Source organism: Arvicanthis niloticus, chromosome 1 (genome assembly GCF_011762505.2).
Source record: "Arvicanthis niloticus isolate mArvNil1 chromosome 1, mArvNil1.pat.X, whole genome shotgun sequence".
NCBI classification, from domain to species: Eukaryota; Metazoa; Chordata; class Mammalia; order Rodentia; family Muridae; genus Arvicanthis; species Arvicanthis niloticus.
Window position 1 is genome coordinate 3,642,619 of NC_047658.1, and position 14,041 is coordinate 3,656,659.

The 14,041-nt window shown below is 47.8% G+C and overlaps 2 protein-coding genes across 15 annotated transcripts in view; both read right to left on the reverse strand.

Moving 5' to 3' along the window:
• Positions 1 to 1,320: 1,320 nt before the first annotated feature.
• On the reverse strand, positions 1,321 to 11,593 carry LOC117718504 (zinc finger protein 112-like). Of its 4 annotated transcripts, none has more exons than XM_076929367.1 (6): positions 9,779 to 11,593; positions 8,817 to 8,918; positions 6,239 to 6,276; positions 5,204 to 5,330; positions 3,441 to 3,530; positions 1,321 to 2,778 (listed from the first exon to the last, which is right to left on the reverse strand). In XM_076929367.1, exons 2-6 carry the CDS (start codon positions 8,830 to 8,832, stop codon positions 1,334 to 1,336), a joined length of 1,716 nt encoding a protein of 571 aa, XP_076785482.1. In that variant the 5' UTR covers positions 8,833 to 8,918; positions 9,779 to 11,593; the 3' UTR covers positions 1,321 to 1,333. The 4 variants fall into 4 exon arrangements, with proteins under 4 accessions (XP_076785482.1, XP_076785475.1, XP_076785480.1 ...); XM_076929360.1 differs by having other exon boundaries at positions 6,239 to 6,372; XM_076929365.1 differs by lacking the exon at positions 8,817 to 8,918.
• A 128-nt stretch (positions 11,594 to 11,721) lies between these two features.
• LOC143433701 (uncharacterized) overlaps positions 11,722 to 14,041 on the reverse strand; it is a 38,110-nt gene continuing 35,790 nt past the window's right edge. For all 11 annotated transcript variants that reach the window (XM_076929387.1, XM_076929419.1, XM_076929378.1 and 8 more), the window contains one exon: positions 11,722 to 13,793. In XM_076929387.1, coding sequence (XP_076785502.1) covers positions 12,475 to 13,793 — 1,319 coding nt within the window. In that variant the 3' untranslated portion in view covers positions 11,722 to 12,474. The remainder of the gene's footprint in view (positions 13,794 to 14,041) is intronic.

Genomic DNA, 14,041 nt, shown 5'->3' on the forward strand with positions numbered 1-14,041 from the left:
GCTCGAAAGGCCTGGTGGGAACAACTCTGGCTGGGGCGCATATTAATGCAGTTTCACATCTGGTGCCCAGTCCAAGAAGCAGAAAAGGCAAGCCAGAACCAGAAGCAAAGGTCTGCCCTCATGGCCCCATTTCCAAAGTTTTAGCAACTCGGGGGTCAAGTCTTCAAATCCTTGGGGAGTGGGGTTGTCCCATCTAGCCCAGACAGTGCCAGTGTGGAGCATCTTGTTACTGCCAGGCTAACAAAACTCGTCTTCAGCCTATACAGTCAGGAAGGATAATTGATTCTACAAACAAAAACATGAGACAAAAATCCAAGATAGAACCCAAGTGGACAAGGACAAATATTATCCATAAAAAGACAATGCCAAGTTGACTGCAGATGACAGTATTGAGTTTTTTATCTATACTGGGGACAGGACCCAGGACCTGTGCATGGTAAGGAAGTATTCTAACACTGACCTACATCCCCAGGTCCAAAGTGGGTTTTTATATCCTGCTGCTTCTGAGTTCCTATTAAGGCTGTTAGGGCTCCTGTGACAGAGACTTACATCTCAACAGTCTCAAAAGCACGGACCCATTTTACTAACAAATACCATCTTTTCCGTACTTGGCACTAGGGTTATGCCAGCTCAGCAGCACCTTGTCTTTATAAGGCACTTCCACAAAGCCCTGGGGAGGCATTGTTCCCAAAGTTCTCCACAGAACAATTGAAAAAGGTCACGGTTGCAACTATAGCTTCCTTATAATTAATTAATAGTGCCCAGAAACACTGGGATGTAAGGAGCAGAAACACCAACCTTAATGAGGTCATCTTCCTTTTGAAAAATGAAAAGAATTCATGAAACAGGCCAGTGAGATGCTCACTGGGTAAAGGGGCTGCCACCAAGCTTGACAGCCTGAGTCTGATCCCTGGTTCTTTACAAGGTAGAAAGAGGGAACTGCCTTCCAAAAGGTACTGACCTCCACACATACGCTGTGACATGCCCACGCTAGCATGTGTGCTCCCACATACACTGACATATGCTGTGACATGCCTACACTAGCGTGTGTGCTCCCACGTACACTAAGTTGTATTTTTAAAAATTATTTATGTTATGTGTATGAATGTTTTGCCCACATTCATGTATGCATGCCATATACTGGATCGTCTGAAACTTACGTAATGGATGGTTGTGAACCACCATACAGATGCAGGGAACTAGGTTCTTTGCTTTTAACTGACGTGCCATCCCTGTAGCCCCCACACTAAACTGTTTTAAAAATGTAATTAAGAGCAAAAAAGAAAAGAAAAAGAAGAAAAGAAGAATGCACACGACACAGTCTTTTCAAGCACTACTTTATAGAACACTTTTCCTGAATGGATCCCTTGATGTTTTGACCGTCCCTCTTGCTTTTGTAAGGTTTACCGCTGCTGTGGATTCTGTGATGAATTATAAGATTTGACCGCCAACCAAAGCTCTTACCACAAACGTCACACTTGTAAGGCTTCTCCCCCGTGTGCACTCTCTGATGGGACTGCAGCTGTGAAGAGCGACTGAAGCCCTTCCCGCACACATCGCAACTGTACGGCTTCTCTCCGGTGTGGACTCTCAAGTGGACTTGGAGGTTTGAATTCAGAGTATAGCCTTTACCGCACACAGTACATACGTATGATTTCTCTCCGGTGTGAATGCCCTGATGGGCCTGAAGACTCGAAGGGCGACTAAATTCTTTCCCGCAGTCCACACACTTATAGGGCTTCTCTCCTGTGTGGACTCGCTGGTGGATGTAGAGATTCGAGCTACAAATGAAGCTCTTCCCGCACTCCTCGCACTTGTACGGTTTCTCTCCGGTGTGGACCCTCTGGTGGGACCGCAGGTGTGAGTTGCGACTGAAACTCTTGCCGCAGGCATCGCATTTGAACGGTTTCTCCCCAGTGTGCAGTCTCTGGTGGTCCTGGAGGTGGGAGGCCTGGCTGAAGGCACTGCCGCACGCCTCACAATTGTAAGGTCTCTCCCTAGTGTGCACTTTCAGATGGACACTGAGGGCCGATCTACAGCTGAAGTCTTTCCCGCAGTGCTCACATGTGTACGGCTTCCCTGCTGTGTGGGCCTGCTGATGGGTGCGGAGATGTGGGTTACGGCCGAGCTCCTTACGTTCTTCTCCTGGGTGAGCTCCTTGATGAACACAGCCATCTGTGCCACAAGGGACGCCTCTTCCATAGCCGACACATGCACAAGCCCTCTCTCCTGAGTCTAACACTTGGTGAGCATCAGAGCTGGAGGGATCGGGACCGATTTCTTTGTATTGGGAGCTTTTCTGTCTAGTGTGACTCACTCCATTCTGGTCAAATGGCGCCACCTCCACACCGTCTCCCCCATGATCACTGGGGCCATACGACTCCTGACTTTTGTGTACTCTGTGATCAGAGTGGGGATGCAGAAGCCAACTTGTAGAGTGAATGCCCTGTTTACTCTGACTTGGTTCATTTCTCTTGGAGACTTGTTGGTATTGATCCTTACAATTCTGTGGCTCAGTCAGGAAAGTTTTCTGGGTTCTCAAAGTGGGAAGCCGGAGCCTTCTGGTACTGATGGGGACATTTATTGTATGACTCTTTATACAGTTCTCATCTTCAGAAACGTGAGCAGATGACTGGCCCTGCAACTGTGGAGTATTTACCACAGAGTCTTGACACGTGGTTATGTCGTCCGTGACCCACTGCCAGATTTGCCAGCAGGAAAGGGCTTCAGGTGACCCTCCACCTCGGACAGCCCCTCTCTCATGCTGATCCTTAGTTCCTATAAAGACAGAGGTAAGGACGAATGACAAATGTTTACACTTTGAGATTCCAGCCTTAGGTCACAATACCAGACTTTAATGCAAATCAAGGTGACTCTTCAGTGTATTCTTTTCACTATTGGTGAAGTTTTTGGGTGTAAATACTAACAGAACCCACTACAGAGTCTACTGAGCTCCCTACTGTTAAGAACCAATAAGAGCTGGAGAGATGGCTCAGCAGTCAAGAACACTGCCCACTTTTCTAGAGGACCTGGGTTTATCCACAGCATCTAACAACTGTAACTCCAGGCCCAGGGGACCTGACACCCTCTTCTGACCTCCATGGGCCCCAGGCCCACATGTGGTATACAGAACTACATGCAGGCAAACACCCACACACATAAAATAATAAGAGAACTAATAAAAACCAATTTAAACCAATTACTGATTGAATTTTGTTTTCTTTTAAAAATTATACATCTTTCCTACTATATGACAGTGTCAACAGGAAGAAACATTTTGTGGTGCTCAGTTTTCTAGCTGCTACCCAGAATCGTGCGCAGCACAGGTTCCAGCAATAAAGTGCTACAACTGCTCAAAGCACGCTGTTTGGACCACACAATGCCAGCAACAGGGACCGAGAACAGCTCGTCCTAGGGATGAGTAACAGAAGACTTCTCACCTAAATCTTGCTCCCTCTGGGCTGCCCTCCTCATTCGAGGCTTCTCTTCTCTTTCTAAGCGTGGTTTATCTCGTTTGAAAAGTTGATACTCTGTGAACATGCAAAATCACAGATGTCAAAGGGCACGCTCCGGGGGAAATGCACTGGGGGACAGTCAGTGGCAAATGAAACGAACGCACCGAAAACAGTGTGTCCAAGCTTACACACACATAGCCCAGGGAAGAAATACCACTTAGGATGGGACCCTTCCACCACACACAGGCGTGTCAGGAACATAGTCTGAGCCCTGCCTGCAGTCCGCAGACCTCTCTTCACTTGTTCCTTCCCTACAGTGTGTGTTATTTGTTTCTGAGGAATGCTGGTGTTTTCTATTATATCATGTTCCATTAAAAGTTGCCAGTAGAGGCGCTGGAGAGATGGCCCAGTGGTTCAGACTACTTGCTGCTCTCCCAAAGAACCAGAGTTCTGTGTCCAGCACTGACAACCGCCTAGCTCCAGCGTCAGGGTGCCCAATGTCCTTTTCCAGCCTCCAAGGGTGCCCACACAGAGGTGTGTCTCTCACACATTCACACATAAAAATAATAAAAAGTAGTATCTTTTAAAAATGATCAGTATGGAGCTAAAGAGATGGGCCAGTGGGTAAGAGTGCTTGCTGCTCTTCCAGAGGTCCTGAGTTCAGATTCCAGTACCCACATCCTGTGGCTCACAACCATTTGTAATTCCTGTAATTCCAGCCTCAGAGGGCACACACACACCAAATAAGATGTGATCCTGCTGTCATTTTTGTTTGTTCGATTGTTTTTCAAGTCAAGATTTCCCTGTGTAGCCCTGTAGACCAGGCTGGCCTCAAACTCACAGAGATCTGCCTGCTTCTGCCTCCTGAGTGCTGGGATGGAAGGCATGTGCCACCACCATCCAGTAAGATGTAATACATTTTAATAATAATAATATGTGGAGATAGCTTCAGTTGTTGAGAGCATTAGTTGCTCTTCCAGATGACTTGGGTTCAGTTCTTAGAACCCACATGGTGGCTCACAGGTACCAGTACACTTCCCCTGCTACATTTTACAATAAACTCGGTAATTTGGGAGGAGCTAATGTGGGAGGAGAGGAGAGGAAGAGGAGGAGCTAGGAGAGCAGAGATGTAAGAGCCAGGGAGAACCACTCATGTATGGAGAGCAGTCCTGGGTAACAACTTATATCCAGGTTAGTTAATTGGGTATCACTTCCAATTGTGTGGGCATCTTCTTAATTGAGCATTACCAAATAGATAAAAGCCATCGGATAATCTTTAGGCATTAGAGTCTCATTCCTCCTGGGTACTGCATAGATGGCGGGATGGTCTGGGCTCAGCCAAGCATTGTGGAGACAGTGTGGTAGATTGGCAGAGCCATCTCCCACACTGGCGTCTCATAGGTGCCAGGGCCGGTGCTTTGGCCAGCATGAGCTGTGGTCAGAGTTGAGCGTTGGCGGGAGCACCTGCCGCTCTTGGCCTCAGGCCTTGCCTAGTCAGGAATATGGTGGCCCCTTAACAACAAGCCAGATTGGGTGCCCCCCGCTAAAAAAATAACCCTAGCACACACAACCATCTGTAACTCTAGTTTCAAGAGTACCAGGCTATATACTCCTATACATACATATAAACAAACAAATTAAACAAACAAACAAACAAACAAAATGTCCTTAAATATCCAGTTCTGAAAAGACAAGAAATGTTCCAACTCCAAGGTCACACGTATGTGCCAGAGGGCACCTGTCCTCACCCACTGAGAGCAGGTTCCGAAAATTCTCCACCATCACATCTTGGTACATCTTCCTCTGGGCAGAGTCCAACAGCCTGAACTCCTCCTTAGTGAAGACCACGGCCACATCCTTGAATGTTACTGCCTCCTACAACAATGACATATGACCTCAATCTTACAAACAACTGCTGTTAGTAATGTTGTCAAAGTTAAAATAGTCTCAATCTCAGGGGACAAGGGGAGTAAGCTTGTAAAGACTCGGGAAGTTCTAAAAGGAGGCTCCTTGAGATTCTGGAATTATACAACTTGTAAGTCACAGAAACTTCCTGAAACTGACTAGATGCCCAAGATCCCTCAGTCATAGAGTTATATTCAGGTCAACAAGAGTTTCCTAGAAGAGCTTCTCCTACTTATTGAGATGTCTGCAAATTGTACATAAAGTTCTAGGGAAACAGCTCATGCAGCTGCCTTGGAGTCACCCTGTTCCTGGGAGTAACCCCAATAGCTCAGCAGTTCACCAACTTGGACTTGTGTGGTATTTTTACTTGAGTCTATTGTGGATTCCCTACTTGGGGTAAACAGACGTTTGTCTCTGTCTCCCTAAGAGAAAAGTCAATACCAATGTCTTCTAGAGGCACAATGGCCCTGAAAAGGCAGAGGACAGTTAAACTTACAGGGACAAACATGCACTTGGCATATCCTCAAGACCTCAAGTGCTTTCATTCATTCTATTTTTAAAATGACATTTACTCATTGTGTGTGTGAGCTCACATGTGCTCACACACGGGCCTGCATGTGTGTGTGATAGTGTTTGTATAAAAGACAGAGGATGACTTGTAGAAGTTGGTTCTCTCCTTCCACCATGTAGATCTTGGGGAGCAAACTTAGGTCATCAGGCCTGGAGGCATGGATCTTAACCCCTGAGCCATCTTGTCTGCTCTCCAATGCTTTGAGTCTCCTTACATGAGACAAATCCTCTAGCTTGAGAAGGACCACTGCATTCTGACAGCAAGAAGGGCGAGCATTCTGACAGTGAGAAGGGCGAGCTCTACTTACCATGGGCTTTTTACCCGTCCTTCTGGGAGGTGCAGAGCCTAAAAGGCAGAAATCAGAAAAGAGAGATGTCTCAACGGTGCCACTGACCACACGGCTGATCGTTGTCAGAGAGTCAGGTGCATGTTCCATGTAGCCTACGGTCAGAGGGTGACAGTAATACCATGAGCAGTATGTATTCAGGAGCACGTCACAGAACAGTGTGCCCAACCTCAGCATATGAGATCTCCTTGTACTGCTTTTTGCAATTTTCTCTAAGTTTTAAACTCTAAGGAAACTTTCAGTAATCAGTGGTGATAATGACAAGGATGTAAAAAGGAAACAGGAGGTAATGCTAACCCACTGTAGCTGGTGCTCGGCGTGCCTGCCACTCCTGATGGAAGTACACGGAAGGCACTGAATCCCCTCACCGGAGTCTAAGGGAGCGTGCGGTGAGTCCTCATTTGGCTCTGCACACACCATTGCCTTGTCGCTTGGGATTTTTAGCAGGTGAACTGTTTACATTGGACCTGTGTAGGAGTCACCTGTACCTCATTAGAACGCAGACTTCTTGGGGGTAGCTGCAAGAGTTCCCAGTTAGATGGGTGGGGCTGGAATCTGGGCGGAGCTTGAGTCTGGGTGGGGTTTGAAAGCCTGGGTACTGTCTCCAGGAGAGGAAATTCTCTCTGCTGGTTCCAGGTGAGTTTCTGAACTGCTACAGGGGTCAGCCAGTCCCAAGGAACACAGCTGTCATTTGACAGAAACTTACCCAAGAAACCTGACAGAACCATGCTAAAGTAGTAACGATTTTTTTTTTTTTTTACATGATTCTGTAATTTTGGACATCCCCATGTCTATAATGTTAAAAAAAAAAAAAAAAAAAAAAAAAAAAAAAAAAAAAGTTATTTGGAAAAACCAGAACTGGTGAAAACAACTTTTGGAAAAACCTAATACTAGGGACTGGGGAGACGGCTCAGTTGGTAAAGAGCTTGCTGGGCAAGCGTGAAGACCTGTGTTTCATCTCAAGAACACACTGTATCTGAAAAGTCAGGGGAAGAGAGGGCAGGGGCTGCATGCCAGTGGCACAGATCTGTAAACCCAGTGCTGAGAAGGCAGATTGTGGTGTTATCTCGCCTGCTTCTTGGTCACCTGCCCTCACCTAATTAGGCAAGCTTGGAGTCCACAGGGGGATTTGGTGTAAAGGCATTTACCACCAAGCCTGACTGAGTTTGATCCTCAGGCTCCACAGGGTGGAAGATGGGCAGCATCTCCCCAACATGGTCTTCTAATCTCCACATCCACACTGGCAACTCGAGTGCCCCAACCCTACATAAATGTTAAACGGAAAAACAGGGGATGGTCCCTGGGAGCCCAAGGTTGACCTCCGGCATCCGTGTACACACGTGTACACACGTGTACACACACACACACACACACACACACACACAGGTCCAACAAATACATAAAAACCTGCTCTCAAGTTTCCTGTGAGTCTATACTCAGGATACAGGCTGGCTTCCTCTGGGAGCTTGGACCAGGAATACTGAGCCACTGGCTGTGGGTTCGCACGGCCTAGCTCCTGAGGCCAATCTCCCACTTTTGTGGTGTTGAACTCTAAAGACTCAAAACCCAGGGACGTGGTCCCCCAGAGATACTCACGGATGGGACTTGCTGCAATAATATGAGATTTATTAATAAATTGATAAATTGATAAAAAGCCAGCGCACCGGGGTTCCCTTGCACGCTGGCAAGAAGAACCCTGAATTATAGCTGAGGGCAGCTTATATACTATTTTTACAGAATTTATGAGGGCAGTTATACAATTACTTCTTAAACATTAACCATAAAGGCCAAACTCCAACAGCGGTTCCCAGGCTTGGTTTCTGTTCCCAGGCCCGGTTGCTATGTAACTCAAATTTGCACCTTATCTTTTACAACAAAGAGGGTCAGCTTAAGTGGCTTCTGTTTACCCACGTTTTACTGTGTTAAGGGCTCATAAACTCCTATCTTGGGTCTTTCTTCCTGGAATGTTTGTTTGAGTCTTTGGAATGTGCTTCTCCCAGAATATGTCTCTGGGAGAAGTTAATGTTTGAGTGTAAAACTGAAATAGGAGCTTTTTATTAAAGTTTCTACAGTGGCTCCTTTTGAAAGGACTGAGGAAGCAGAATAAACTCCATTTTGTTCTTAAGACTCTATTTAAGTTAACTTGTCCTTGAAGAGACATGGCCAGTGAAGAGGCAAAACCCCAGCAGGAGAGATTCTATCTTGTTCTCCAAACTCTTAAGCTGCCGTCCTTGGAGAAAGCTACTGTCTGCTGTCCTTGAAGTGATATGGCCCCCATCCTTGGGCTCTGGGAAAGAGACCAACATTCCTTTACCCTGTCATGTAATGCCGAGGCTTGGAAACACCTGCTTGCAGTTTTTTCCTTTATAAATCCCCTTCACCTAGAGCAGGGGTCGCTCTCCTTCCTGGGCCATCAGGAGGGTTGGTGGCCCCAGCTCAGCTTGAATAAAGACTCTCCAGTGCTTACATCCGAGTTGTGGTTCCTGGTGGTCTCTTTGGGGTTTCTGCAATCTGGGCACAACACTTTGTATAAACTAACCTCTAATTACAGTCATCCCCTGGTGTACAACCCACACATCCTCCAGGGTCAGTCAATCTTAGTCACATGTGGCTTCCAGCAATGCTTTTTGGGAAATCAGGGCTGCGGGGAAACCAAATATTGTAAAATTACAAAATCCCCTACATTAAATCTCACAGTTCTTGCCCCAGTACCTGGTGCGAGCAGCCAGCTCCTCCCTATAAAGGTCATAGGTGGCTCATAGCTGTGAGTAGCTAGCTGATTCACAGAGGCCATGAGACCTACGTGCTGGCCAGTTTTGGGCAGTTCATGATCCATTTGTTTTCCTCCAAATATGCTACTAGGAAGGTCTAATTTTTTTCTTTTGCAGAACAGCCAGTAAATGCACAGAGAGATCAGCTAGCGGCGGGGGCAGAAGCAGAGCCGGCTATGGGGTGGAGAAGGTGGGCTGCGGGCCTGGAGAAGAGCCGCAGGAGCAGGGAGGGGGCTGCAGGCAGAAGAGGGAGCTGCAGAAGGGGATAGCTTCAGGGAGGGGGGGGCTTCAGGTGGGAGGAGGACTGCAGGGAGGGAGAGGGGCTGCAGGGAGGCAGAGGGGGCTGCAGAAGGGGAGAGGGGAACTGCAGAAGGGAGGGGTGCTGCAGGGAGGAGAGAAAGCTGCAGGCGGGAGGGGTGCTGCGGGCCTGAAGAGGGGGTTGCTAGAAGGGGCTGCAGGACCAGAGAGGGGAGTTGAAGGCAGGAGAAAAAGGGGGCTGCGGGAAAGGGGGCCACAGGCAGGGAGGGGAGCTGAGGAAAGGGAGAGGGGGCTGCAGGCAGAGATGGGGTTGCAGTCCAAGAAAAGGGGCAGCAGGCGCGGAGGGGTGCTACAGGCGGAAGAGGAGGCAGCAGGCAGGGAGAGGGGGCTGCAGAAGTACTGCAGAATCGGCTCGCACCGAGGGCCTGCAGGCACGGGGACGCTCCCTCCGGAGCTCGCCGCTGCTCCTTACCTTTCAAACCTCGCTCCTTCTTTCTCGCCCGAGACGCAATTACTGTCGATCTCAGAAGCATCTGGCGGACATTCTAGAGGTTCCTGGTTAAAATAACTCAGTGCCAGGGGTACAGATGGCTAACAAGTCAACCCGAAGCCGATGAGTTCCCAGAATTCCGCGTGGAGAAGCCGTGACGCTCGGCTCCGTGGTAACGGAAGTGAGGATGCAGAAGCGTGGATGGCTCATCCCCAAAGCTAGGGGAGGAGCATCGCCCTCCCATACTGAATTTCCCTGTTGTTTTTCATTTCTCATACTCCCTAAGAAAGTCTTGGGCAACAATGTCTTTACATTGTAAGATGTCTGCCTTAGGACGTTTATAGGCTTTGGCGCCGGAGAGACGACGTAGTGCGGAGAGCGCTGCTATTACAGAGTACCCGGTACTAGGGAGCTCAAAATTGTAGTCACTCCTGCTCCGGAGGACCCGTCGCCCTCTTGTGGCGTCCCCAGCACTGCATGCACTGACAACATGCAGAGAAAACATCCACATTGAAAAAAAAAAACGGTTTCTAAAAAACGAAAGAAAAAAATAAAACAAAATAAACTATTTATTGGTGTGTTCATGCATGTGTGGGAGCATGCATGCTACCGCACAAATGAAGTCATGTGACCGTGTACGGGAGTAAATCCTCTTCTTGCACTCACTATGTGGGTCTAGGGGACCTAACTCAGGTTGTCAGGCTGGGCAACAGGAGTGTTTACCTGCTGAGCCACCTTGCCAGCCCTTGAAAACTCTTAAAAGCCCAGCACAAGAACCAACTTTTAATAAGGAGTGATTCAAACATGGTTCAGCAATTTCAATAGAAATATGAATAGCAAACAAGGACATGCTTATCTTTAGATAATTTTTTAAAGAGATGGATATATGTGAAATGAGCTGGTACTATAAACTTGTGGGAAAATGCTAGCATGCGAGAACCTAACATGCCGATGTTAGACAAGAATACAAAATGGACGGCTGTGTATTCTTTAGTTATTCTTAGTAAAGTTAAATATATTTCACATATATCCATCTCTTTAAACATAGTAGCGCTTCTAGATGTAAATGGCTAGCTGTTTCAGAACGGCAACCCGTTCTCTTAACTCCCTCCTCCCAGTTTCCAGCTTAGGCCCCTTCAAATATTTCTCCCAACTATTCCTCCCGCAGTTTCCCATCAGTGTAAACAGTCCCTTCTCCCAGTTTTCCCAATTCTAACAGCTCCAAACTATAACAACTGTTCTAGCCTATCTCAGTTCAGCTTCTTCTGGCTCAATTGTCTCCTAGTAGTACCTTCTGCTTTCCCTTCTTGTTCTGCTGGCTCCGCCTCTTCCTCCTGCTAGTTCCGCCCCCGTTCTCTGCCAAAGCTGGCTTTCTTCACCTTGGTCTCCTCAAGTTTCTCAGCCTGTGCTTCTTCTTTACAAGAAACGATGCTGTTGCCTACACAGTGAGCGCTTGCCTTTATTTAACTGGCTCGTTTCTCATCATTTTCTTTTCAATCAACTGATCCCCGTGTTAATTTCATTGATTTTAGACTCAAGTTGGAGATAGTCACTGTGGCCCATAGCTGGCTCAGAAACCACTTTTGGCACAAAAATAAATAAATAAATTAATTAATTAATTAACTAATTTTAAAAAATTTAATTCCTTTTTCTTGCTTTCTAATTCTTTTGGAAAAATTTCAGTGACCATATATGAATTAAACTTTGTCTCCTCCTTTAGCCTCTTTATGAAACTCCAGGCTTTGCATCCGCTGCAGCAGGCAGACTGAATAAAAATTTTCAAGTGACTGCCTTTCTTAAGGCTGACTTAACGGTTTACTGAAGGCATGTGACGTCTTAGGCACCGCTTGGGTATAGAGGTACACAATGTAGCTATATAACTCAAACATTTACTATTAATTGGGAAGAAATGTATTTTGAAACAGTTTCAGTAAGTGATAATTTATTAATCACAAACCAAATTTGCATAGTAGTTCCGTGGACCGCTTTCTGTAGGGGAGTAACGGGATGCTTAAAATCAAGCTGAGACACAGCATAATCTGCAGGGAAACTAGCTCGATGCTTGATAAGCACTGCGCAAGTACTGAGAGCACAGCGTCTGCTTCCGGAAGAGCAGGAAATGTGTCCAGTACAACAGTGCTGGCCCTGAGCAGAGAGACTTCCAGCAGTGCCCATGGTCCTGGGTGTGGTGACGGGGACATGTAAGGGTCCATACTGTGTTCTGAGGACAGCTGCAGTGAAGTCACACAGTTGCAGTACGGGTAAGAGCTGCCAGAAGCACCTTTATTCTGAGGGTTTGGTCACTGGGTATGCAGAAAGCTTGTAGCATCCCTAAATATCATGTGACTGTCACTTATGGTTGTGAAGCCCCACATGAGGATGCAACCAGCAGCGTAAGAAAGTTGCTCCCGTGGAACAGATCCGGTCCCTTCCTTTGGGATGCCTCCAGACCACACTCAACTTTTCCGCAGTTACTGTCTCCTTGTGTTAAAGGGTGAGGTTCTGACTGAAGTCTACATGGCTCCAACTTAGAAACCTTCTCCGCTTTGTGGTCTCCCCAGTAGCCTAATGCATCCTGTTCCAGTCAAAATACTGATTCTGTGACTCCTTTGTCTCCCTTGAGAACTCTAAGAATTGGGATCTTTCAGCTTCCATTTGAAATACCAAACTATAAAACATTATAGAGTTTGTTTCCCCTGTGAGCCTTCTGATTCAGGCCAATCCTTCTGACCCTCGTCCTCAGCATGGACTCGCTGGTGAATTAGGAGACTCGAGCTCCAGCTGAAGCCCTTCCCACACTCCTCGCACTTGTACGGTTTCTCTCCGGTGTGAACCCTCTGGTGGGCTTTTAGGTATGAGCTCCAACTGAAGCCTTTCCCACACTCCTCGCATCTGTAGGGTTTCTCTCCGGTGTGGATCCTCTGGTGGTCATGGAGGTACGACCTCTGCCGGAAGCGTTTTCCGCAGACGTCACATTGATACGGTTTCTCTCCTGTGTGGACTCCACGATGAGCCAGGAAATTGGAGGCCCGACAGAAGCCTCTACCGCACTCCTCACACTGATAGGGTCTCTCTCCGGTGTGCGACCTCTGGTGTGCTTGAAGGTGTGACTCCACAGTGAAGCCCTTCCCACACTCTGCGCACTGGTATGGCTTGTCTTCGCTGTGGACCCTCTGGTGCACTTGGAGAACTGAGACGCGACTGAAGGCTTTCCCACACGTCTCACACCTATAGGGCTTCTCTCCCGTGTGGATTCTACAGTGAACGTTAAGATCTGAACTCCGGCTGAAGCCCTTCCCACACGTGCTACATTTGTAGGGCTTCTCTCCGGTGTGGCCTCTCTGGTGGGCCAGAAGATGGGAGGCCTGGCTGAAGCCTTTCCCACACTCCTCACACACGTAGGGTTTCTCTCCCGTGTGGACTCGTATGTGATTGTTAAACTCCGAGCTGTGACAGAAACTCTTCCAGCAAGCATTGCACTGATAGGGCTTGTTTCCAGCGTGGCCTCGCTGATGGTCCAGAAGGGTGGAGGCCCGAGTGAAGCCCTTGCCACACTCCTCACACGTGTATGGTTTCTCTCCGGTGTGCCTCACCTGATGGGCTTGGAGACCCGATAGCCGACAGAAGGAGTGGTCACATTTTTCACATCTATACCTTTTCTCTCCTTCGGGGAGTCGCCCGTTAGCCTGAAGGGGAGAGTCCCAGGAGTCTTTCTCGCTCCTCTCCTCTCTGTAAGGTTCTTCACCACCGTTTATTCCGCAGTGGAGTTGGAGCCGTGATTTCTGACTGGAATGCTTGCTGTACTCCTCGCCTGCACAACACACAGCATCTCGTTTCAACAGAGAGCCAGTCTCCCCGAAGCTTACTCTGCAGTCTCGAGCCCTGGTTAACTCCCTTGTAACTTGCTGCCAGATTTGTGAGCAGAAAAGCTCCTCCTGTGGCAGGTGCCTCAATCCCACTTCCTCAAGAGACTCCATCTCCTCTAGATTCTTGCCTCCTAAAAGCATAAAGAGAATTCAGAGAGAGGTAGGGTGTGTGAATGCTCTGTTGGCTGACGTTGGAGTTAGACAGTTAAAGTGCAGCCTAAGGCTTCACTGAACCAGAGAACCAACGGCTCTCCCTTCTACCGTCCAGGATCCTGTCTTCTCATGACATGCCCAGAAGCCAAGGTCAGTGCTTCCGGCTCCCATTCACCACGGAACAATGAGAACCACCGCAAGCTCTACAAAGTATCCAAAGCAGGAA